General features: G+C 48.3%; 1 protein-coding gene and 1 pseudogene across 1 annotated transcript; one reads left to right on the top strand and one right to left on the bottom strand.

The window, feature by feature from the left end:
* Window positions 1–73: 73 nt before the first annotated feature.
* LOC120720356 (calpain-2 catalytic subunit-like) lies at window positions 74–13326 on the bottom strand. The gene is made up of 21 exons (XM_040010006.1): window positions 13007–13326; window positions 12414–12483; window positions 8043–8161; window positions 6940–7073; window positions 6285–6453; window positions 6031–6114; window positions 5866–5951; window positions 5171–5236; window positions 4919–5079; window positions 4574–4743; window positions 4471–4482; window positions 4075–4286; window positions 3905–3941; window positions 3688–3753; window positions 3508–3565; window positions 3367–3431; window positions 2455–2523; window positions 2260–2338; window positions 890–1006; window positions 328–386; window positions 74–246 (listed from the first exon to the last, which is right to left on the bottom strand). The coding sequence occupies exons 1-21, from the start codon at window positions 13241–13243 to the stop codon at window positions 223–225; spliced, it is 2094 nt and encodes a 697-aa protein (XP_039865940.1). The 5' UTR covers window positions 13244–13326; the 3' UTR covers window positions 74–222.
* Window positions 13327–15309: 1983 nt separating this feature from the next.
* Window positions 15310–25622, top strand: part of LOC120720349 — a 20014-nt pseudogene continuing 9701 nt past the window's right edge.

Below are 25622 nucleotides of genomic sequence, written 5' to 3'. Positions count from 1 at the left end.
TTTTCACTGTGAAGCACCGACACACGGGGGCGTGGCCAGTTACAGGTTGATCATTAGTAAAACACAAACACAGTTTCCAGGTTTGGAGAATTTATTGACTTTACATGTCAGTAAGTTAGTGTAGAAACTCAACCATGCATATAAAACAGGAGCGGTGACAGGAAGTGAGGCGGCCAGTAAACGGCGAAGAAGGCGTGCTGCAGTAACCACTGAGGCTGCGGCTCAGATCATGGCGAAGTTTAACCACTGCAAGAAGAAGAAGACATGGTCGTCGTCAGCCTCTGCACTCACACTGACACATACACGTCACCGCGTCATACGTCTCACCTGCTGGAAGTCGAGCTCAATGAAACCGCTGCTCTTAGTGTCGAGCTTCGTAAAGACCTCTGTGGAGGAAGACCGTCGCACGTTAAAGTTTAAAGGTCACAGCACAGAGGGAAAGTTAAAACTCAGAGAGACGTAGCGAGACGTCACGGGCCGGCAAGCTAACCGCTAGTCACTGAGACCTGTGATAGCCTCCAACGCCCTGCGGAACTCCTCCTACCTGAGGGAGGTCACAAAGCTCCAAACATCTCGCGGAGCTTAGACACGCCCTCCAATCTGTGGTCCTCCAATAAGAACTCCTTATCTCACTGACTCCCACACTGACTGACCTCCCACAGACTGACTCCCCCACAGACTGACTGACTCCCCCACTGACTGACTGACTCCCCCACTGACTGACTGACTCCCCCACAGACTGACTGACTCCCCCACTGACTGACCTCCCCCCCCACTGACTGACTCCCCCACAGACTGACCTCCCACACAGACTGAATCCCCCACAGACTGACTCCCCCACAGACTGACTGGCCTCTCTGAGCTCGTTAGCAGCGAAGCGCCAACTCACTGAACATCATCTCCAGCCTCATCAGACATCCCACGAAGTTGTCGAAGTCGATGGTCATGTCGGGGTCGGCGTATCGGGCCACCAGCAGCTGGTAGATGTTGTTATTGAGAGTGAAACCTGCAGGAAGATGGTAGCTGTTAGCGGCTATCAGACCTAACAGTCTTGATAATCATTACTGGTAAATAATGGTCACTGAAGTTCGTCAGTGTAAGCTTTCTATCTACTCTTGCAGACGCCATCGTGTAGCTGCAGCTCGATTGGTCGTGATGTCAGTTAAAGGTGCTCTGACAGACGACCAAATCGCTGCCACCTACGGTGTAATGCAGCGAGCTCAAACACACAAACTAGTGCCGAGCTGGCTCTGCCGCTGTCTTCGATGATGAATTGTGAGAACTCTGCGTTTAGAGTTTAGTTTAAATGGTTCTCAGATCATATGAAAGCAACACGAATCAGTATTTCTATTTAAACCGATCAAACATCACGAAACACCAGACTCTGGATGATAGGAGCAGTCAGACACTGATCTGGGTTCAGTAAGCGAGCACATCAGAGTCAGCTGAACTCGCTCCAGATCCTGAAACTTTAACCCTGAGGTGACCTTCATGCTGCCAGCAGAGATGAAACGTACCGTCTCCATCAGCTCGCTGCCCGTAAATCCACAGCAGCAGCAGGAGGAGGAGGAAACACACAAGTTAGTCAGAGACAGAAAGACTGCAGGAGGAGCAGGAGAAGAAGAGGAGATGTTAGTGAGCAGGAGACAAAGTCTGCAGGCTTTGTTTTCATTTGTTTAGCAGCAACAGGAAAGATGAGGCGTCTTCCTCACCCCGGCCACAGAGGAGGAAGAGGAGTGTTCTGTTTAAAGTGTGAGTCAGCGGGGAATCACCGTGACTCACACTTTGAACCACAAACTGCAGCAGCTCCACCTCTGAGGGTGAAGACAAGTAAAGCATCGCAACGCCAGAGCCGAGCGCGTCGCCACAACACAACGCACAGTCCGCACACAAACAGCCCACAGCATCTGTGACATCACGGAGGACGTCCCCACGGAGGCGTGTCCCGAGCTCGGCTGAAACGCGTCACCGTGTCATCCTGTTAAATGAAGTCAGGTGGTTTTATTATGTGGCCCTTCCTGTTCCTTAGCATAAAGTCGCCAGTGGAAAGAAACTGGTGGGGAGCCAAAGACGCCTGAGGCCCCGCCCCAAACAGAATCACAAACACGTTTAATGAGCAACAGACAGGAAGTGGTCGACAGCTGCTGGTGAGCCAATCACAGCACGACGCCAGCAAAGACCCGGGTCAGGTCGACGACTCTAAGCTCGTCGCATTAAACGAACGCTTCGTTTGTTCCTGCAGAAGAAGAACAGACTGACCTGCGTCTTTGAAGGCCACTCTCATCTCAGGTGTGCACATCGTCCCCGAGTTATCAGAGTCGTTCTTCTTGTAGATGGACTGCACGTGCGCGCGCACACACACACACACACACACACACACACACAGGTAAGTACATATAAAATTCGTCCTGTCAGTACAACATTCGGGATTAGAGGTCAAAGGTCACATCTCACCAGGTATCTCTGCACCTTCTTCCACAGCGTGGCAAACTCCCCGAGGCCGAGCTTCCCGTTGCCGCTGTCCTGCTGCAGGTTAAGGATCACTGACAAAAACATCCAAGTACTCTCATGTGACGCCATTGCTGATACAGCTGCACTGGCTGGTTCTGACCTTTAAAGCTCTTCAAGAACAAGCACCAGCCTACATCATTGAACCTTTACAGCCCCGTCCCTAGTAGGACCCTGAGGTCTTGTGATCAGGGCCTACTTGTTATTCAGCACATAAGGCTGAGAACCAAGACAGAGCTTTGGTTCCTGGTCATGTCGGGATGGTAGCTGTTAAAGGTTGGAGAGCGTGCTTTTTCTTTTCGTGCCCAGTTTCTGTGGAACAACCTCCCTCAAGATGTTAGGCAGGCTGCTCTGTGGAGGCTTTTAAAACTAAGCTGACGACACATTTGTTCACCTTATCTTACATGTCTTAATTCTATGGCTTTGAGTTTTTAAATTTTTACTGTTTTTAACTTGTAGTGTGTCTTTTACCTGTATTGCTATGTATCGCTTTTATTATTATTTTTTATCTTTTTAGTTTTAAATAGTTGTAGAGCACTTTGTTTGAAAGCGCTTTATAAATAAAGTTATTATTATTGGTCACTGTGGACTCTCTTCCTCAGAAGATCTGCAGACTCAGTGATCACTTTAAAAAACAACTAAAAACATCTTTTTGTGTCTGTTTTTGTTTTATACCTTGTGAAGAACTTTGATCTTTTTCTCTAGAAACGTGCTATATTAATAAAATTTTACTTACTTACTGACAGGTGAGTGACATCATTAACCCTGCTTTAACGCCTGCACTCTGGCATCATTTCCTGTTTCTCTAACACCTGCACTTCCTGCTGCCAGGTGACCCTAGCTGTCTGTAAAGGATACGTCCATCAGGTTCACCATCACCCTGCACGTCTCCACGCCGAAGCCGTCAGTTTTGATGTCAGTTCCTGTTGAAAGAGAAAACAGGAAGTGAAACCTGCGGCGCTCTGTGTTCAGGTAAAAGGCGTCGAATCTTCAGCTCACGTTTGGAGACGATTTTGTTCATGATGGTCCTGAGCTCCACTGCAGAGATCTCCATGTCCTGAAACACAAACACGAGCAGCCAATCAGGCGTCTGTGGGCAGCGCACCTGCACGCCGCCACGCAGCAGGTGTGGGAGACTTCCTGTTAGGCCGTTTACGCGCGTGATGAGGATGAACTTACACTTCCGGCGAGTTTAGTGAAGAGGCTTCTGAACCCGGCGTCCACCTCGCTGTCTGACACAGTCTCCTGGACACAAACACCATAGCAACCGTCAGCACATCATCACTAACCTGCAGACATGGCGCAGCACTGAGGCTCGGGGTCTCTAACAACGCCCACCTCAAGGGCGTTACTTCCTGTTTAAAAACCGTGAGTGTGGAGTCTGAGTGTTACTCACATCATCGAGTTTGGCACTGACGGGGTCGTCGCAGGGCCTGTGAGAGAGAAAACTGCGAGTCACACATCAGAGTGCCAACCAAACACGCAAGACCCCGAAGCCCCCACGGCCGGAGCTCAGTGCCCGACCACACCCCCCCGACCACACCCCCACAGCGGCAGATTTCTTACACGGTCTCCGTCTGCTTCTCGGAGAACACCCGGATGCAGAAGTCTCCGTTCAGGTGCGGCTCGAAGGTGGACGGGACGATCAGGTACTCGCCCGGCGGCAGCTTGAAGCGAGAGCTGACCTCACGCAGGTTGATGAAGGTTTCTGACCTCGCCGTCTGAGCGTGGCTCAGGAAGAAGTTCTTATCCAGGTGTACGTCCCTCTGGCCATGGAACTGCAGATACAGAGAGGACAGCCAATCGGGACATCAGGAGGTGTGGCCAAAGAGAGCGAAAATGTGTATCCATGTTTGAGAGCATTCTGCCTGACATCCTGACATCGCCGATGTTACCACAGGAAATATCCTGAAAAGAACTTGAATAGAGCTTTGACCTTTGACCTGCAGGTTCAGTACTCACCTTTTGTGGAAGCTGAAATAAAAAGAAGAGAAGAAGAGTTCAGAGTTTGGTCACGTGTTTGGTCTTTGAATCCTTCACATCAGATTTTCTCGGACGTTCTCACCTCGTAGATGGCGAAGCCGATGGTGTGCATGTCCTCGCCCTGTTTGCGTAGCTTCCTGCGGTTCTTCTGGATAAGACCCACCACGAAGCTGCAGCCCACCTCGCCGTCGTCGGGGTCATCGTCCTCCTCGGCCAGCTTAATCACGAACTGCGGATTCGTCCAGAACGTGTCTGCAGACAGAAACATGCAGCCTGAAACCTCCTGCAGCTGCAAAGCATCACAGCGAGGAAGGCCCCGCCCCCGCCAGGTCATCCTCCACTAGCGGATCTAGAAAACTTAAGCCCCCACAAATAATGCTCATTTCTGATTGGTTACACGGTCTCAGTGTTGCACCAGGTTACTCACACGGGTTATTCCTGCAGCCTCCGGCAGTGGAGCCTCTCCTCCAGCCGCCGTCAAACTTGCTGACGCTCCAGTGTTTGACGGAGTCGTTCTCGATGGTGTCCGGGGTCAGAGTGCACACCTCGATACGAGAGTAGTGACGCTGGAAGTCACTGAAGGACATCCTGGGGAGAAAGAACAGAAGAGCGCTTCCTGTCAGCACACCTGAGCTTCCGGCGTCAGCAGGTGTGCTGTGCGCACAGAGACTCCGCCTACCAGAACTCTCCATCTTCTGCGTTGCTGTGAGGACACTCCCCCTGCACGTAGTTCCACTCAGACGACCTGCAAAGAGCAGAACCGATCAAAGCCTCAGAGTTCTGAACCTTCTTCCTGTTAAAAGGGAGTTTTTCCTTCCTGCTGTCGCCAAGATGCTTTCTCACATGGGGTCATGTGACTGTTGGGTGTTTCTCTGCATGTATTATTGTAGGATCTACCTTACAATATAAAGCACCTTGAGGCGACCGTTGTTGTGATGTGGTGCTGGAGTGACTCAGCATGTTTGATTGTCGTTCCACATCCTGCTTTCTTAGAACAGGTAACTGGATTGACCAATCAGGCTTCAGCACTGAAGGTACCCTGCAGGACAGGTATGTGTTTTGTTGTAACCGGTTAGGTTGCCCTACAGGTGGGGCGGGTGCGGTGACCTCCACACGCTGCTACTCTGGTTAAATGGCTTTTTTCCCAGCATCTGTTTTTGTTCATCGGTGCACTCGAGTGAAAACACCACTCACTAAACTCTGCACAGCCAATCAGAGGCCACCTACTAGTAACCAGGGTGACGGCAGCTGGAGTTCAGATAACTTCAGCAGGTTTACTGTCAGCTGATCTGTCGTCCTAGCCTGACTTCAGACATTTTAGCAGATACAAACTAGCTCGAGCAGCTGGAGGCGCTCTCAGGCTGAGTTGGTTACCCGTCACTCCACGGTCCCGTCCACTCCACCTGGCCCCACGGGTTCCTCATCCTCACCAGCTTCTCCTGACGCCCTCGGTAGTTCACCTGGGAATGAAAACAGTTACGTGTCACTTCCTCCTCCTTCATCTCCGTCTCATCCTCACTGCTTCTCTTTTGACGTTACCTCCACGGCGCCCGTCAGCGAGTAGGCATGGCCTTTCACCAGCTTCTGATGAGTCACAGCTTCAGAGTCTGCGGCGCTCGTGATCTGCAGAGAGACAAGCACAGCCCATCACCACTGACCCCGAGTCCAAGGCCAACAACCCAACTCCGACCCCGGCTTTTGCCTCCTCCATCGAATAATCCCGAAACACACCTCGGAGAATCTAAGAGAACCTCACTAACTGAAGGAAAAAGATGGTTTCTCTCCACACTCACATCGATGGAGCAACCCAGCAGCGATCCCGCTTCCAGCGCCTTCTTGATGATCTGGAACAAGTTGGAGGGGGGCTTTTTGAGGTCGTAGTTCTCTGCGATGCCGCCGGTGAAGTCCTCGAAGCCCTCAGTGGTGGACCCGCCAGACAGCGCCTCGTAGCAGCCGTTCACTCTGCACACAAAGAGCACAGAATGGCATGAAGGTAGAGCCCTTTCAGAGCACCAGAAGACCAAGAGCATCCACGGCGGGGGTCAGAAGCTCCCATGCACTAACCCTGGGCGTGAATGTGAGGTTTACCCTGTAAAGCCCGTTATATCATATTGGATACATGAGTTTCTGAGACCTCCATCTCATCAACGTGATCAATACTCGACATAATTTCAACATGTTACAGACTAAACTATGTTTTTGTCCAAAATTGTTGCCAAAACTGCCGAATGTATCAAATGCGATACAAAAGTATATAATAAATAAATATAAAAACATATTATACACAACATATAGCCAAAAAACTTTGTGGATTTTGTTATAAGGGTTGATAAACATCTCAGTTCCAGACAATCAGAATTTTCTGACTGTCAGAAACCCCAGGCTCCTGATTCCCAGAAGCCTTTGCCCTGGTCCTGCTCCTCCCCCTTCGGTTGAGGCGGGTCTTACTTGGCGTAGGCTTTCTCCAACAAGGCGCTCCAAAACTCCCTCCCCTCGGCCGAGTGCACGAACATCAGCTCGCCGTCTTTGACCGGCAGCCGGTCGTCGATCACCACGTCCACCCACTCACCGAACTGCCAGAACTGCGGAGGGACAGCAGAGGACAGAATGTCAGGCTTTTACTTTGAAAGTCTCTGTGAATTTGCAACCTATCACTGCATAGTGGGCGGGTCTAATGGCCAGGGCCCACCCACTTCAATAACAGCTGTGAGAATATTTTTAGGTTTCAGTTTTTAAGCAAACAAAAGGCTGAACGTGTTTTCATTTCTGTAAAAGTAAAAATAACATTTATGAACTTATCGCAGGTGAATTCTGACCAATCACAGCAGCCCATTTCTCACGGACCAGTAACAATGAGACCCGAGCGGCGTGATGCTTCAGAGTAGGGCTGTGCGAAGGTCAGGTGCTCCAAACCAGCCTCAGACTCAAACGCTAGAACGGGTGTTTCCCCGCAGCATGCCGTGTAGAGAGACAGAAAGGCATGAAAAACAGATGGTTTCATGCATCGGTCAGAACACTGCGCTGAAAACACCTCACACAGGTCGAGTTACAGGAAAAGCAGTGACAGATAAGGTTATTGCGCCGTCCTCCTTCAGAGGTCGCTCTGTATCTGCGAGGTCATTGGTCGCTTGTGTTTCTGCTGGATTCTCTCGCTCGGGGTTTAACGACCCACACTCAGTGAGTCCTCGCACACAGCAGGAATAACACACTCACGCAGTATTGTTTCTGCAGGGCGTGCCCCCGTCATAAACAGAAGCTTCAGCACCAAAAGCATAACTCTCAGTAATTACAAGGCCCCGCCCAGCTCGCTGCGACCAGAATCCTGGCACCGTGCCCGGCATGAAGCACTAACACATAAACTGCCACGTGAGTGGAAAGCTTGGTGGAGCGTGAGGCGTGACAAACATGGCTGCTGGCGTTGTTGTGAGAGCCGCAGCTTTCTGCTGATCGCCGCCGGCCGCTGACGCAGCTCCACAGGGTCCAGCTTTACGTCAGCGAGGCCTGACAACACCAACCTGTACAGGTGTTTCACAGAATCACACATTAGTTACCTGGAAGTGGAAGATGCCGGCGTAGCTGTCCCCAAAGTCCTGGTCCGTGGGAACAACTCTGGCCATCACATATTCATTCAGGGTCAGAGAGGCGATGGCCGCCAGCAGCCAGCAGTCACCTGGACAGACAGGAAACACTCAGTCAGCGCCCACTCCTCAGCACTGCCCCCTGCAGGCCTTACTTCCTGTCACCCCGATTTACAACTAAAACACTCATAAATATGTTTTACACCTGATTGGTCCTTATGACATCCTCCGCACTAAAGCCATGATCGCCTCTTTCACTGTGTTTTAATCAAACGCGTTGCATCTGTGGTGCTCGCGGTCAAAGGTGACCGCCACAGGAAATGACAGCTGGAGGGCCAAGCGGTCATTGGGTCATTTCAGGAAATGGTTATATTTGGACAAGTACTATCTCTCTCTCTCTCTCTCTCTCTCTCTCTCTCTCTCTCTCTCTCTCTCTCTCACACACACACACACACACACACACCTGCTAATCAGTAACAAACAATCATAAGCCTTCGTCATACAGTAACCTCACAGCAGCCAGGTTAGTGGTCACATGGCATCATTAAAGACGCTCCAGCAGCAGAAACACGGTCCAGAGATCCAGCTCAGGTCAAGCTAGCAGCTACTGTGTCACCATCCACCTGTCGGTCAAAGAGGCCGCGCCCCCTAATCCATTATGAATGAATATTCTTTATTGTCATTGTCACAAGTACAATGAAATTGAAAGATGTCTCCGGTCAGTGCAACATCACGAAAGATAAAAACTTAAAAACTATAATAGATAGGATATAAAAGATAGAAATACATATAAAATACAGTATTCTCATACAGTAAATACACCCAAGCAATCCAGGCCTAAGGCCCCATACAGACACTCAACATACGACCTAGTTGATATATCACTCAAACAATCAATCACTCAGTCAATTTGTTAGCGCATCCAACAAAAAATGTCTGAAAGCATTCCAACATCAAGGGCACAAATGACAACAGGGGCAATGAAAGTCATCTACTTTTAGTAGCATTGAGACAATTATAAAATCATTGTGGCGGGGGCGTGGTCTGCTGGCCTGCTGCAGAGGAGGGGTGACACAGTGAGTTGAACAGGACTGTTTTAATGAGGGAGATGTGTCTTATCTGTGTCCGCAGTGAGAAGGAGCAGGTGATGCTGGGAGAGAGTCGGAGTGGCTGCGTCCGAGGCGGGCGTCCGAGGCGGGCGCCAAAAACCGCAGATTATTTCTCAATAAAAGACAGTCTAAGCATTAACCAGTCGTGTGCGCGGGTCCTGTGTTACAGTCATGCTCCCCCAGTTGCTGACATTCTGCACACACCATTACACACTCACTGCAAATACAGGACTCGACACAGTCACTTTAACCACTTTAAATCCTCATTGCACAGCTTTTACACAACTGTAAATACGAAACAGCCGTCTTACATTCTCTAATATTGAATACTTTAGTATTTTGTTATTTTTATTATTATTATTATTGTTATTTTCTTCTTTAATATAACTGCACACTTCTATATGTTCATGTAAAGCTGAGGAGCACGAGCCAACAAATTTCATTACGGGTAAATGTTGCTATGCTGTTTATCTGCATATGACAATAAAATCTGAAACTTGAAACTTGCTATGAAGGAGGAAACTACCTACAGAGATCGATCAGTTTGAGTATCAGGCTGTGAACATGTTTGTTTTAACATGGGAGTCTATGGGCACTGACTCACTGCTGCCTCCGCTGGACGTCAGAGGAACTGCAGGTCTGGAGTGGCTGGTTAGTGCTGCCCCCTACAGGCTGCATAGACGCTAATGAGATTAGCGTGCAGTTTAACCCTGAAAATATGCCCAGCTCTGATTGGTGCACACCGTTACAGGTCACACTTTTCTAACAGAGCCCGGAGAAAAAACACGCTGCCACAGGTATTCATCATCATCATCATCACATGTTCAGACAGACGCTCTGCTTCCTGTCATGCAAAAGCAAGAAAAACCTCAGCTCACACTTTAATTATTCGCTCGACCGCCGTGACGCCTCAGGAGGAACTCAGACAGCGCCGCAGGAAGTGAGTGCAGCGAAAGAAGCCTGTGACCACAAACATCCAGAGACAGAGCTCCGCCTCTAATCGCAGCTCAGCGTTACACAACAGTGCTCTGGGGTTTCACCGAGGCACGAACATGACTCATCCACCACCACACAGGCACTGGGTTTGTGTCCCTGTGAGGACCGCCGGGCTGCAGGCACGCTCACACCTGGATCAGGTCCACATCTGGATCAGGGTCCACATGGAACCAGACTCAATTTCAGGCTGTGAGTCATGTGACAGCAGGATGTCCTCACAGAGTTGCAAACACAGGCGTGTGTGAGTGTGTGTGTGAGGGTGTGTCCTCATTGGCTGACAGCTCATGCCCCTCGCTCTCTCTCTGATATTTGATGTCTCTCTCTCTCTAACAATGGCTGGTAGCCTTTTCCTGTCTGCTGCTTCCTGTTCAGCCAATCAGGGACCAGCGTGGCAGAGCCGCTCAGCTGCTTCTCATTAAAATAAAAGTTCTTCAGCAATTTGATGGAGGGGGGGGGGGCATGTGACCACCCCCCCCCCAACTGTGAGCCTGAGACTTTAAAGCCAGTGATCATGTGACCACAGAGATACTATTTTTGTGTGTGTGTGTGTGTGTGTGTGTGTGTGTGTGTGTGTGTGTGTGTGTGTGTGCGCGTGTGTGTGCGCTCTGCTGAAATCAGAATGTTTAGAGAGCCAGTAGGAAAACACTGATGACATCAGGGCATGAAGGAGATTAGACTGAACCAGCTGAGAGCATTGTCATGGCAACTTTGTTTTCTTTCTGCCTTTTAAGGTGGAAATGATTCTGCAGCCTCTGTCTGTGCGACGACGACGGCCTGAGGCAGAATGACATGTTATTAAATGTGTTATTAACCTGTTTATTAACAGGTTTATAAACAGGTTTATTAACATGTTAATAAACCTGTTTATAAACCTGTTTAATGACATGTTTATTTTATTAAACATGTTAATAAACAGGTTTAATAACATGTTTATTAACATTATTGGGGGTGGCTGTAGCTCAGGTGGCAGAGCAGGTCAGCCACTAATCAGAAGGTCGGTGGTTCGATCCCAGGCTGCCTCCAGGCTGCATGCCAAATATCCTTGGGCAAGATACTAACCCCATGTTTGCCTACTGGTGGTGGTCAGAGGGCCCGGTGGTGCCAGTGTCCGGCAGCCTCGCCTCTGTCAGTGCGCCCCAGGGCAGCTGTGGCTACAATGTAGCTGCCATCACCAGTGTGTGAATGTGTGTGTGAATGGGTGGATGACTGGATGTAGTGTGAAGCACTTTGGGGTCCTTAGGGACTAGAAAAGCGCTGTACAAATGCAGGCCATTTACCATTTGCCATGTTATTTAACATGTTAATAAACCTGTTTAATAACATGTTAATAAACATGATATTAAACAGGTTTATTAACATGTTAATAAACCTGTTTAATATCATGTTTATTAACATGTTATTAAACAGGTTTATTAACATGTTAATAAGCATGTTATTAAACATGTAAGAACCCATATTGAGTAATAAATAGCGAGAGCTGTACAACACACTTTATTCTTTCGTTATGACACCCTGTGACATCACGAGGATGTCAGAACATCCTGACATCATCACATCATAATACAACGTCATAAACCATGAAAGAGCGTGACAGCGCGGCTGTCGGGGAGATGCGCTCTGGTTTGTTTGTGGAATAAATAAAGTTTGAAATGAAAAGCGCAGCGCTTTACTGAGTAAAGGGCTGTCGCTGAGGTCTCCATGACGACGAAATGGGGTCAGAATCGATCAGCTGACCACTTCACAGATCCTTTTATGGCTGAAAGCTCTGTGGCCTCTGACCTCTGTGCAGTCTGATTCAAAATGAGAATTCAGCTGACTGAAGCTGTGAGTGATGTCACACCAGCACTGCTCTCGGATTGGTTCTCGTTACAGGACAAACAGATTCAGGGATAGCTTCTTTCCCAGAGCTATCACCGTAGTAAATAAGCACAAAAACAATTGAACCTATTCCATACCGTCACTGTCATTATATTATGCTGCTATCCTGTATATATTGTACATACTATTGTTTGAGTACTTACGATTGTTTTTTTGTACTTTTTATATTTTACATTTATATTTATTATTGAAACTTGCACCAAGGGAGTGGCACTCCAATTTCGTTGTACTCTGTACAATGACAATAAAGGCTATTCTATTCTATTCTATTCTAAATCGGCTCAATGAGTTTGAACGATCAGGAGGCGTGGCAGCCAGCACAGACCGGGTGAGATGTGCTCAGAGACAGTAGGAAACTCACCCAGTGCGCCCTGGCAGATATCAGTTCTGGTGGCCCCGCCCACGATGAACTCCGGTTTAGAGACGAGCTCCTGGAAGACAAACCAGAGACAGTGTTAATGATGTTGGTCAGGGCCACGCCCACTCAGAGCGGGGAACACAGAGCTGCTGGGGTGTGTGTCCAGATTCAGTTTGCTCCTCAGACGGAATCTGCTCCCAACACACACACACACACACGCACGCACGCACGCACGCACACACACCATCACTTGAAGCTCTCAGGTTAACCTCAGCTCCTCCACCTGAAACAGCTGGTCGGACTCACTGTCTGCGTGCACGCCCACCGCTCCCTCGCTGCTCTTCCTCCCGCAGCAGCAAGAACTGACTCATCAGGGAGTGACTCAGTGCGCATGCTTAAGATTGAAGGGACGCATTTTATGAAACGGAGCAGAGATTCACCAAAGCTCCTCTCTGCTCCTTCATGTCCCTGCCGGAGGCCTGCTCCTCTCACAGGTCTGTGAGATTATCATCTGTGAAAATCTCTCTGGGTACCAAACAGTGTGTTTTTGCCATCAGGCACAACCACCCCTCCCCCCCCCCGGTCCCGGTTCTCACCGTGGGCCTCTTCCAGCTGACTCCGCGGACCTTGTAGGAGCTCGGGCCCAGCTCGTTGAAGCCCAGAGACTCGGGCGCGGCGGGGAACGTCGGGTCGCAGAAGAGCTTGCCCGCGGAACGGCACTGGGCGCGCAGCGCGTTGAAGTTCTGGTTCAGGTACGGGACCGCGTTCGCGTTGGTGCCAAAGCCCGCGGCCAGAGCGCGCTTCTTGGCCAGAGTGGACGCAACGCCGGACATGATGAAGAGGAGGAAGATCACACGGCTGTAAACTCCAACAACTTCAGCTGCTCAAAGTTTTCCCCACGCAGACCGCGCCCCGAACCAGAGGAGGAGCCACAGCCTCTGCCAGCCTCCACCCACCTCCAACCGCTCAGACGTACACCTCCCTCTGAGCAGGGAAACACAGCACGCGACGTGTTTACTGTATTTAAGACATCATATCACGCACACACACAGACCCACGCACACAGAGAGACGCACACTTACCACCATCATTATCAGTGCTCTGCTGCCCCGCCCATTCTGATCACCTTCAGTTTTACAGCGCACCCAATCACAACAACAGTCGCCTCAAGGCGCTTTATATTGTACAGTAGAGCCTACAATAATAGATACAGAGAAAACCCAACAATCATATGACCCCCTATGAGCACTTTGGACAGTGGGAAGGAAAAACTCCCTTTGAACAGGAAGAAACCTCCAGCAGAACCAGGCTCAGGGAGGGCATGACCGGGAGCAGCCCTGGAACAGTGCAACTTCCTCTCACCTGTCTTTCAAAGAAACATGAAGAGCGCCCCCTGCAGGCAAACAACTCATTTTAATTGATCCTAATAATCAATAAATATCATGTTATTGCAGTGATTTCTGCACCATCCACAGCAAATATGATGCAAATCATGTTCAGCAAAGCATCTCCATCCTCCGCTGATCCAGCCGCTCAGGTTATACAGGTGTTGATCAGAGTGGAAGTGCTGTGATTGGTCAGAATCAGCCCGAGATACATTCATAAAACACAAACCCCTGTCACAGGTGCTGTTGGTCTCCTGTTTCTATGGCAATTTCTCCCAATCAGCTGTTCGTCAAACGTTTTGATGCTCTGGTGTAATAATATGTGTGATTGAATGCATTATCATCATGTGACGATAGCCACCTGTGCTTTCAAGTTCAAGTTTTATTTGCTGTGTCCAGGTAACATAGACACATCTGTCAAATCAGCATACACTGTCAGATCGCCATACCTGTATCATCAAACGACACAATGAAATTCTTCAGCTCAGAGCGCCTCAGCATTGCACATGAAGTAACACTTTGAGACAAGACGTATATCAATAAACATGTACAGCGTGCCCAGTGATTGTGCAACATACTGTCTGATGTCTTAGCAGTTCAGTAGGTTGATGGCTTGAGGGTGTTGCCATGGAGATGGCGTCAGGCAAAACTACAAAAACATGTCCGAATTTCAAAGAGAAGAAGAAACGACAGGAGAAGAAAAGCAAAGAGAGAACGAGAAGAGAGCCCTGTCGGTCACATCTGTGCGAATTCATGTGGAGGAAACAGGAAGCGCGTCTGTGTGTTACTGCGTTGTCATGGCGTCAGGTCTCTTTCCTGTTTTATATTTGAGAAAAGCTTTAATACGTAGAAGGTTCCCGAGCCTCTGAAGCTGAGCTCATGTGTTTGTTTAAGCAGTGCTAAGATACTAACCCTGTTATTAATAACAATAATAACAATAATAAACCCACCACCAGTAAACACACTTCATCCAGATTCAGTCCGCTTTCATTTACACAGCTCTCACTGCTTCACGCTGGAGCAATTTGGCAACAGTGGAAAGGAAGAACGACCTTTTAACAGGAAGAGCCCTCTAACAGATCCAGGATCAGCATGAAGAGCGTGAGCAGGCTTGCGCAGCGGCCCGCCTCTCTCTGTTGCGTGCCAAGCGTTTGCTATTTTTGGGCGTTTTATCAAAGAGCCGTTTAGACTGAGCGGCTCAGACATCAGAGAGAAAACAAACGAGCTGCTGTTTGAAGAAAGAGGCTCCGGCCGTTAAACATTAATGAGATAACAAGCAGCCGAGCTGCTCCATCTGCTGCACAGGTGAGAACAGGGCTTCAGTTCAGCTGCTGTCTTTCAACAGTGTGCAGAGTAAGGATCGCGTGACGATGTGAGCTGACGCTTCTCAGTGACATCAGTTCTGAGCACAAATTTAAAATAACGCGTAAAATAAAAACAGGTGACAGGAGCCGTTTCTGCTCGGTCTGATTCACTCCTCGGGCTTCTGCGGGAGAAAAATTTCACATCAGTCGATGTTTGATGACATCACCCTCGTCATCAGCTCCATGCTTCCCTCCATCAGAACCGGGCTTCGTCACAGCAGACTGAACGTCATCGTCACCTCTTAGCCGATCGATAGAAACACTGCTGCGGTTCGTAATGATTGTTTTCATCGCTAACCACCTCATGTCTCGTCCAATCAGGAGCTGTGTTCTGATCCTCACTTCATCGCTGACGGAGCCTGAAGAACAGACGTCTGTCAGGGAGAGCTGGGTGAGTTTGATGACAGCGGGCGTGCTCGTCGCTGACAGGAAAAGGAAACATCACACAACACTTAAACTCTGCTTTAAGAAGTTTGTAAAATAAAATGCGACAGAGAAAATCATCCCAGAGAATAAATTTTCTGAAGTGGTTTAACGAGTAAAGGACAAAAACTTTCAGCTCCTTTATCCACAGAAATGACCTCTCAGAGGCTCAGAGAGTGATCATGTGACCTGTGTCTGTCAGGTGACTGCTGGCTCCTGGCGGCCATTGCCTCCCTGACTCTGGACCCTCAGATCCTGAACAGAGTGGTCCCTCCTGGGCAGAGCTTCACCTCACAGTATGGCGGCATCTTCCACTTCCAGGTCGCTCACCTTTTTAAAGAAACAGAAATAACACACAGTACAGGGCGGGGGTGTAATTACAGAGGAAGTGACATCTGGTTCACATCTGTCCTCTGTAGTTATGGCAGTACGGGGAGTGGGCGGACGTAGTCGTGGACCACCGGCTGCCCATCAGAGACGGGAAACTGCTGTTCGTCCACTCAGCGGAGGGAGTGGAGTTCTGGAGTGCTGTGCTGGAGAAAGCCTACGCTAAGTAAGAGCAACCTGTGAGGTCTAACAAAGCTGACCTGTAATTAAACTCACTTTTATTTATGTGGCACCGAATCACAACAACAAGTGGCTTCATGGACAGATAGAGCTGGGTGTCATCAGCATAGCAGTGAAAATGTATGCTATGTCTTCTAATGATGCTGCCTAAGGGAAGCATGTATAATGTAAACAGAATTGGTCCTAGCACTGAACCCTGTGGAACTCCATAATTAACCTCAGTGTGTGAAGAGGACTCTCCATTTACATGAACAAACTGGAGTCTATTAGATAGATATGATACAAACCACTGCAGCGCAGTACCTGTAATACCTACAGCATGTTCTAATCGCTCTAATAGGATATTATGGTCGACAGTATCGAACGCTGCACTGAGGTCTAGCAGGACAAGCACAGAGATGAGTCCACTGTCAGAGGCCATAAGAAGATCATTTGTAACCTTCACTAAAGCTGTTTCTGTGCTGTGATGAGCTCTGAAACCTGACTGACACTCTTCAAATAAACCATTCCTCTGCAGATGATCTGTTAGCTGTTTGACAACTACTCTTTCAAGGATGTTTGATATGAAAGGAAGGTTGGAGATTGGCCTATAATTAGCTAAGACTGCTGGGTCTAGAGATGCTTTTTGAGTAAAGGTTTAACTACAGCCAGCTTGAAGGCCTGTGGTACATAGCCGATCATTAGAGATAGGTTGATCATATTTAAGATTGAAGCATTAGTCTGAAAGAAGCTGTTTTAGCTCCTCCTACTTTGAGGCCACCCTTTCTTCTGACTGGTCAGCTTCTGGAAGGCTGCTGAGGGGCAGCACTCTCTGTACTTGTTGTGAGAGCTGTGTATCGCATATAAAAACAGCAATAAGGAACCTGTAGCTGTGAGGTTTACTTATGTGTTTAATACCAGTGTCTGAATATGACAGGAAGTGAGGTCAGGCCCTCGGGTACTTGTCACATCATCAACTCTTCATCAGCTGTCCAGACCTCCATATGTGATTAATGCCGTATTTAAGCAGCTGTTTATTGTGACTGCATCTCTCTGACAGCAGGAGGTGGTGGTGGGTGGAGGCATTTACTCAGTAAACATGGAGCGCCGCCCAGCCCGGAAAGCAAACAGAGCTGCACAATCAGCGTTTCAGGTCGAAGTGATTTCCAAAGCTCGCCGACCTCCAACACACTCGAAGCGCTTCATAACTGGGCTTTTATTTTAGAGGGCTCTGCTGTAGTTTCTCTGGTCATTTTTTATAAATGATATTTGGTCCTGAGCTTCTCTGCTCCTTCATCCTGCTCTCAGCTCCTCGTCCTCCTCTGTGGAGAACAGAAGCTCTCAGCTCTAAACTCATAAGCTCTAATATTCAGAGAGACAGTGGATATACACTACCTGTCAAAGGTCTGGACACACCTCACTTATTTTTACGACATTCGACAGCGTTGATACTGAAGACATCAAATATATGAAGCAACATGTATGCAATCATGTAGCAAAGAAAAAACAGATAAATGTGTTTATATTTTAGATTCCACCCTTTGATTTGTCGACAGCGCTGCAAACCCTCGGCCTTCTCCCAGTGAGCTTCATGATGTCGTCACCTGACATGGCTTCACCTCACAGGTGTGCCCGTCAGGGTTCATTGGTGGAGTTGGTACAGCTGACAGCCTGTTTGACAACTGTTAGAATTCATCTTATGGGAGGAACCAATCACCTAATTAAAGAGAAACAAGAGTCCATCATTAGTGTGTGTATAAATCCTGCACTTAACACTATGTTACTCTGTTGGTGTCGGGGACCCGATCCTTGGGGTGGACCAGTTTTTGGCGCAGCGTGTTTTGGGGTTTAAAAGCCACAGAGACCCGGTGTTTAGAAAAATACATCTCCGCTGCTCCGATACTCCTGACACGTACGGCATCACTGCAGGTTTTCTCTTAGGCAGCGGTTATCCTTCTCTCCTGGATCAGCTGGAGCTTTCCCAGCTTTGACAAATGTCTTGACCATCAGTGGCTGTTGATCAACGACAATCTGCAATTTTAATGATCAAGAAACTGACCTCACAGCCCATTGTTCACACAGTGGGCTGGTTTCAGTCTTTATTTCCGGTTTATAAGGTTGTAAACCTGCAGTCAGCTGAGACTGAAGGAGTCACCTGACGATGCTGAAACATCCAGATGAACAGAATCAACCTTTTGGGATTTCTGCACCTGGATAACCGCGCATCAACAACCAAGCAAAGGGTGGTGACTCTACAGAATCAAAGTTATTTCACACTTTTTGTTTCCCACGTGTTCATTCATGGTTCTGATGCCTTCAGTGAGAATCATGAAAATAAAGAAAAAACCATTAAATGAGAGGCTGTGTCCACACTTTAGACTGTAAAAGGTCTGCAGCGCACATAGATTAGATAAATAGACAAATAGATGAGAAGTGAAACAGAAACTCTGAATGCCCCTCAAAGTAAAGCTTTGAGAGTTTTTGTGTCAGAGCCTGTCAGACCTCTCCCTCAGCAGCACTCAGTCACAGTGTGACGGCGCCCTCTGCTGGTTCCTCGCAGCGTCTCAGCTGGACTCAGGCTCGAGTGCCAGACGTGCACCACCTTCTGTTGTCGTTGTGCTGGAAGGTGAAACTCATCTTCATCTTTCTGGGACCCCTGCAAACAGAAACCACCACACCATGCAGACCGCCAAGGTGGAGCACACGGGTGCAGCTTGCACTTAACCTCCGCCCTCTCCGTCTGCAGGGGGAGCAGCTCTTACGAGGACCTGAGCAGCGGCTTGAGCATCGAGGGCTTCGAGGATTTTACCGGCGGCATCGCAGAGTTACGACCTGAAGGAAGCCCCGCCCTTCCTGTTCCACATCATTTTTCCTTCCCACTGTCAGCAAAGTTCTTGATCATAGGGGGTCATGTGATTGTTGGGGTTTCTCTGTATTTTTGTAGGGTTCTTACTTTACAATAGAGGCACCTTCAAGTGTCTGCTGTCTGTTTTGTGACAAATAGATCGAATTGAAATAAGCCTGATCTTGAAAGTAGAGATAGTGTCTGTCTCCTGAATCCAAACTGGAAGCTGGTTCCACAGAAGAGGGGCCTGAAAACTGAAGGCTCTGCCTCCCATTCTACTTTTAAATACTCTAGGAACAACAAGTAGGCCTGCAGAGCGAGAGCGAAGCGCTCTAATAGGGTGATATGGTACTACAAGGTCATTAAGATAAGATGACGATGCTGAGGCACTGAAATCAATATATAAATCATGATGTCACTGGCTTCCTGTTAATGTTACAGTGCCCGATGTCACTAAGCACCAATGACATCATGGAGAGGACCAGTCAGAGAGTAAATGAGTACATTTACTGTATTACTAATGTACTTGTAGTGAAGTTCTTCTGTTTTATTCTACTTTCATATGTTGGATTCAAATATTTCACTTTGTTTTCTGTCACTTTAATTATTGAAACATGCAGTCACTTCTTTACTCACCAGGGGCCCACATGTTCAGTCTAGTGTCCTCTGACACTGATCCATGTGTCAGAGCAGCTCTGAGCCACCGGCGTGGTCCTCACAGGTGTCCCTGTAGGTATGACTTCACGGAGACACCAACCCTCCTCTTCCTCCTCACTGCACTGTTAGCACTTGGCCCCAACCCTAAAAATATCCTTTCCACGTTTCAGATTTCCAGCTCGTTCTGCAGGTGCATCACTGTGGTTCTCCGGTGGAGCTGATCCGAATCAGGAACCCCTGGGGTCAGGCGGAGTGGACGGGCGCCTGGAGCGACAGGTGAGTCATGGTGCTCTGAGGTTCTGGAGCATCATCCTTAGCTGTGGTTTCACTGTACTTCCTGTGGTCAGCTTGAAGGAGTGGGACGGCGTTCGGGCAGAGGAGAAGAGGCGGCTAGATTGCTGCGCCGAGGACGGCGAGTTCTGGTAGGTGGAGCCTGACAATAGCGGGTTAAAATGTCTGCAGCTGCTGCAAACTCAGTCCGTCTCTGCCGCCTGCAGGATATCCTACCACGACTTCTTGAGTCTCTTCTCCCGCCTCGACATCTGTAACCTGACACCTGACACGCTGACCAGCAACGAGGTCGGCCGCTGGAACTTTGCTGAGTTTGAGGGCACGTGGAGGGTGGGATCCATCGCCAGCGGCTGCAGGAACTACCCCGGTAGCCCACAGGAAGTGACGCACTCTGGGTGATGATGTTTGATGTTCATGATGCAGAGCGCTCAGCTAACATGTGCTCCTGTGTCTCCGCAGCCACCTTCTTCATCCAGCTGGACGACGTGGACGATGATCCTCACAATGGCGAGGAAGGCTGCACCATCCTCATTGGTCTGATGCAGAAAGATGCTCGAAGGGAGAGGCGCTTCGGACGTGACCTCAACACCATCGGCTTCGCCATCTACGAGGTTCAAACGCACCCGTCGCTGAGCTGATCACTTCCTGTTTAGCTTTGCTGTGCATCAACAAAGGTTTGGCGAGTCTCATGCTCTCTGTCGGTGTGCTTCCAGGTGCCCGATCAGGTGAGAACACAGCAGAAGTTCACCGTCTGAGTACACGGCTCCTGCGATGACCTCAGCAGGTTAGAAGGTCGATGCCTAAGGTGGACCTCATTCGTTAATATCTCCATGGAAACGCCCTAATGAGCATAAAAAACTAGCCCAAAAATCACAGTCACACTCAAACCTCTGTTAGCCAATCAGAATCAGGCTTCTTGACACATTCTGCCAACACCCACACCTGCGCATATAAAGAAACAGGTGGAGGTGCAGAGAGACGCTGAGCATCGCCATAGAAACCGTATCATGTTGAGGTCTGAATGTTTCTAACATTTAATATGAACCCTGCTCTTTGGTGTTGATGTCTTTATTTCATCTTCCCCCTCCGACGTCACGTTCCCCGTCTGCGTTTGTTTCATGCATTGCGTTCATCATTCAATGTTTCTCTTTTTAAATATTCAACCTTTATTGAACCAGGACGATCCCACTGAGATTAAAACACTTTTTAAGGGAGACCTGGCCAAATATCACACAGTTACAAAGATTAAACACACACACACGAAAATAAAATGAAATGACAATCTACATGAAACAGTTACATGTTATGGAACTGGCCTCCAGGACTCTTAGTTTTGATTTAAAAAAACGAATGGTCCAAGGAGCGTGGAAAGAAAAGCGTCTGGACTTCTTTAAGGCTGCGTCCACACTAATGCGCTTTCATTTTGAAACGCGTGGTTTTCTCTCTCCCTTTTGGCCTCCCATCCACACTGAGACGCGTTTTCCCTGAAAGAAAACAAAGCGTTTTGAAAACGCTGCTTTTGTGTCGCAGTGTGGACAGCGAAAAGGGAGACTTTATAAAACAATGATATATGTTAGTCATGTGATGCAGTGACCAATTAAACTAAGATAGCGGAGGGCATTACACAGCATTGTTTTGTCTTCCCTATTAAAGATTAACATCAGTCTGCACGTGCTTCAGGTAGCTTTTCTTCAAATTCTTCAATTCTCACTCGCTTTTGCAACGTTGTACTTTTGTGTTACTCGCAGCAACAACTCCACCTCATTGTTAGTCCATTTTAAAAACTCGGTGCTTTTCCTCGACATTTTGCCGCGACGTTTCAAAGAGCTGGAAAGTAAATAAATGGCAGACAGAAATGAGGCAGGTTGAATCTTCTTGCGTTTCACACATGCACTGTACTGGAATGTCAGCATTTTGGGCTGTTTCAATGTGAATGAAAGACTCTGTGAAAACGACTGAAAACGATAGCGTGGACGCGTTTTCAAATCTATCCAGGCTAGTGCGGACGTAGCCAAAGTTGTCTGTGAGGTGTGAAAACAGGTGTGGGTCACAATCACCCCAAACCTTGGCTGATTGTGACCCACATGTTATCAACCATTCAAAGACACTGAAGCATTCATATGTAGAATATCTCCATAATGCAGCAACAGTAGAAATGTTGCAGCAACAAGTCGCTTCTTTGTATTAACAGAAAAACAACTTATTGTGAAAATCAATGTTTGTTTGTCTACATGTGGTTTAAAGGTGAGCGAGTCATCAATAAAGACGGGGTGGCTGTAACTCAAGAGGTACAGCAGGTTACCTACTAATCAGAAGGTTGTTGGTTTGATCCCTGGCTCCTCCAGTCTGCATACCAAGTATCCCTGGGCAGCATAATAAGCCCAAGTTGCTCTCTGATAGAGTATGAATGTAGTTAGGAAGCATCTCAGTTTAGAGGAAGTGCTTGTGTGAATGTGGCTTGTTGTATAGAGCGCTTTGAGTACTCCGGGAGAGAAGAAAAGCGCTATATAAGAATCGGTCCATTTAAAGATACCTGGATATTTATACGTGTGAACCAACTTCCTTGATTGGGAAAACAACATGAGCTTTGTTTTGTCTGCATTGAGAACAGGTTTAAGTAATGAGTGCTGGACTTTCTGCAAGAAGTCAGAGGCTTGGACAGCAGTTGGACCACAGCTGTAAATAACTGTGTCATCAGCACAGAAGTGCAAGTTTGCATCTGGCACAATGTAAATGATGAATAGAAGAGGACCTAATACAGAGCCCTGTGGCACTGACACTTTCACTGCAGCTGTGATAGTTCTGTGATTTTTCCTCAAACATGATTCAGATAAAATATCATAGGTGTACAAAAACTGCTTTAACTACTCGCACACAAGAGCTTCAAGAACTTTGGCCAGCACAGATAGATTAGATGTTGGTCTATAATGAGTTAAAACTGCTGGGTCCCCCCCCCCCAGAGGAGCAACAAGAGCTGATTTCCATACTGAGGGAATTTCTTTGAAGATTTTCTATGATCTTTAAGAGCTTCGTGGACTTCCTGCACAGAGAAAGGAACAAAGTTAAATGGCTGACCAATGTATGCTGGTCAGTCATTTAATGGGGTGGCTGTGGCTCAGGTGGTAGAGCAGATCAGCTACTAATTGGAAGGTTGGTGGTTCGATCCTTGGCTTCCCCAGTCTGTATGCCAAATATCCTTGGGCAAGATACTAACCCCAAGTTGCCCTCCGATGCGTTCATCGGAGTGTGAATTTAGCTTGTGTGAGTGGGTGAATGAGAGTAGAAAAGCGCTATATAAGAATCAGTCTATTTACCATTTTACGCTGGAGGGTTTGTGCTGGATTTTACAGAGAGTCAAACACAGAGACAGACGATATATAGTGCTTGTTAAAGCAGTTCATAATCTCCTTCCTATCATAAACAGGAACAGAGTCCTTAAAAACATAGGCAGGTAGAGCATTAGAGCTGTTGCTCACTGAAAGAGACTTAATGATTTTCCAGAACTGCTGTGGGTTATTTAGGTTCTCCATCCATCCATCCATCCATCCATCTTCATCCGCTTTATCCGAGGCCGGGTCGCGGGGGCAGCAGCCTAAGCAGAGAGGCCCAGACCTCCCTCTCCCCAGCCACCTCCTCCAGCTTATCCGGGGGAATACCAAGGCGTTGCCAGGCCAGCCGAGAGATATAATCTCTCCAGCGTGTCCTGGGTCTGCCCCGGGGCCTCCTCCCGGTGGGACATGCCTGGAACACCTCACCCAGGAGGCGCCCAGGAGGCATCCTTGTCAGATGCCTGAACCACCTCAGCTGGCTCCTTTCGATGTGGAGCAGCAGCTGCTCTACTCTGAGCTCCTCCCGGATGGCCGAACTTCTCACCCTATCTCTAAGGGAGAGGCCAGCCACCCTTCGGAGGAAGCTCATTTTTGCCGCTTGTATCCGCGATCTTGTTCTTTCGGTCACTACCCACAGCTCGTGGCCATAGGTGAGGGTAGGGACGTAGATCGACCGGTAAATTGAGAGCTTCGCTTTTACACTCAGCTCCCTCTTCACCACGACGGACCGGTGCAGCGTCCGCATTACTGCAGCTGCAGCCCCAATCCGTCTGTCGATCTCCGGCTCCCTTCTCCCATCACTCGCGAACAAGACCCCGAGATACTTGAACTCCTCCACTTGGGGCAGGAACTCATCCCCGACCCGGAGTGGACACTCCACCCTTTTCCGGCTGAGAACCATGGCCTCAGATTTGGAGGTGCTGATCCTCATTCCTGCTGCTTCACACTCAGCTGCGAACCGTTCCAGTGCGAGCTGGAGGCCCCCACCCGATGAAGCCAACAGAACCACATCATCCGCAAAAATCAGAGATGAGATTCTCAGGCCACCAAAGCGAAAGCCTTCCGCCACTTGGCTGCGCCTAGAAATCCTGTCCATAAAAATTATGAACAGAACCGGAGACAAAGGGCAGCCCTGGCGGAGCCCATCACCCACCGGGAACGAGTCCGACTTATTGCCGGCAATGTGAACCAAGCTCTTGCAACGGTTGTATAGGGATCGAATGGCCCGTAGCAATGGGTCAGACACCCCATACTCCCGCAACACCTCCCACAGGACACCCCGAGGGACACGGTCGAATGCCTTCTCCAAGTCCACAAAACACATGTAGACTGGTTGGGCAAACTCCCATGTGCCCTCAAGTATCCTCGAGAGGATAAAGAGCTGGTCCAGTGTTCCGCGACCAGGACGAAAACCGCATTGTTCCTTCTGTATCTGAGGTTCGACTAGCGGACGAACTCTCCTTTCCAGCACCCTGGCATAGACTTTCCCAGGGAGGTTCTCAGTGGTGACAAATAGTCTTCTGATTTAGCTTTCTTAATAGAGGAAATACATTTGTTTCTTATTTGTCTGAAAGAAGCCAATCAGTGGGAGAACCTGTTTTCCTAACTTTGGCCAAGGTTACGCTCATGAATGATATCTGCCAGCTCTGGGGAGAACCTGGCATTTTTTCCTAAATCTCCTTAATGGAGCATGTTTATTCACAATTTACATCCCTAAAAAATGTCCACGCTACTCCTACACCAGGGATCAATCCTATTTTCCTCGAGTCATTGTTGGGACTTGGCCACCTCAGTGTTTCTATTAACAGCAGCATCACAGCGGACACTTAAGTCACAAGACCCCCAAGGATGAGAATTTATGAGAAACATTTGTCAGAATCAGGATAACCAAGGTAGACTTTTCAGGGCTTTGAACCAGCTGGGTAAGATTGATAGAATCACAGAAAGATTTAAAATCATGAAACAGCTTTGAGCCAATCCCAGTTAGAGTCACCGGCTAACCCAAGCTCACTGTAGTCTGGACAGGAAACGCTCCTGTAGAGGCAGAAGGACAACAAACAGATGAACCATTGTGGCATCAAACTTTAACATAAGCAGCAACAGTGCCACCTTTCTTAAGCCTGTAAGCCGGTACGATAAACAGTGTATCCAGTCATGCTAATATAGTCATCAGATATATACTTAGACACGTTTCAGAAATTAAATATCCACATCTGTTGATCGAACCCAAACCCTGACCATATCCATCTAACAAACTGCACACACTAAGATGAACAATCTTCAGGTGAGGATTTAAATCCAGATGGTGTCTGAGCTCAGGGCCGGGTTAGGTTGCACATTATCAGATAAGAGCAGTAATAAGACGGGAGTCT

This window comes from Simochromis diagramma, unplaced genomic scaffold (assembly GCF_900408965.1).
Source record: "Simochromis diagramma unplaced genomic scaffold, fSimDia1.1 OVJJ01000578.1, whole genome shotgun sequence".
In the NCBI taxonomy this organism is placed as follows: domain Eukaryota; kingdom Metazoa; phylum Chordata; class Actinopteri; order Cichliformes; family Cichlidae; genus Simochromis; species Simochromis diagramma.
This window is presented reverse-complemented; position numbering and strand designations above follow the sequence as displayed.

Coding starts and splice junctions, on each gene's coding strand:
- LOC120720356 (XM_040010006.1), bottom strand. CDS start 13,243: ATGTCCGGCGTTGCGTCCACTCTGGCCAAGAAGCGCGCTCTGGCCGCG. Junction 6,115..6,284: donor TGCTGGGTTGCTCCATCGAT/GTGAGTGTGGAG, acceptor GTCTCTCTGCAG/ATCACGAGCGCCGCAGACTC. Junction 3,942..4,074: donor GAGAAGCAGACGGAGACCGT/GTAAGAAATCTG, acceptor TCTCTCTCACAG/GCCCTGCGACGACCCCGTCA.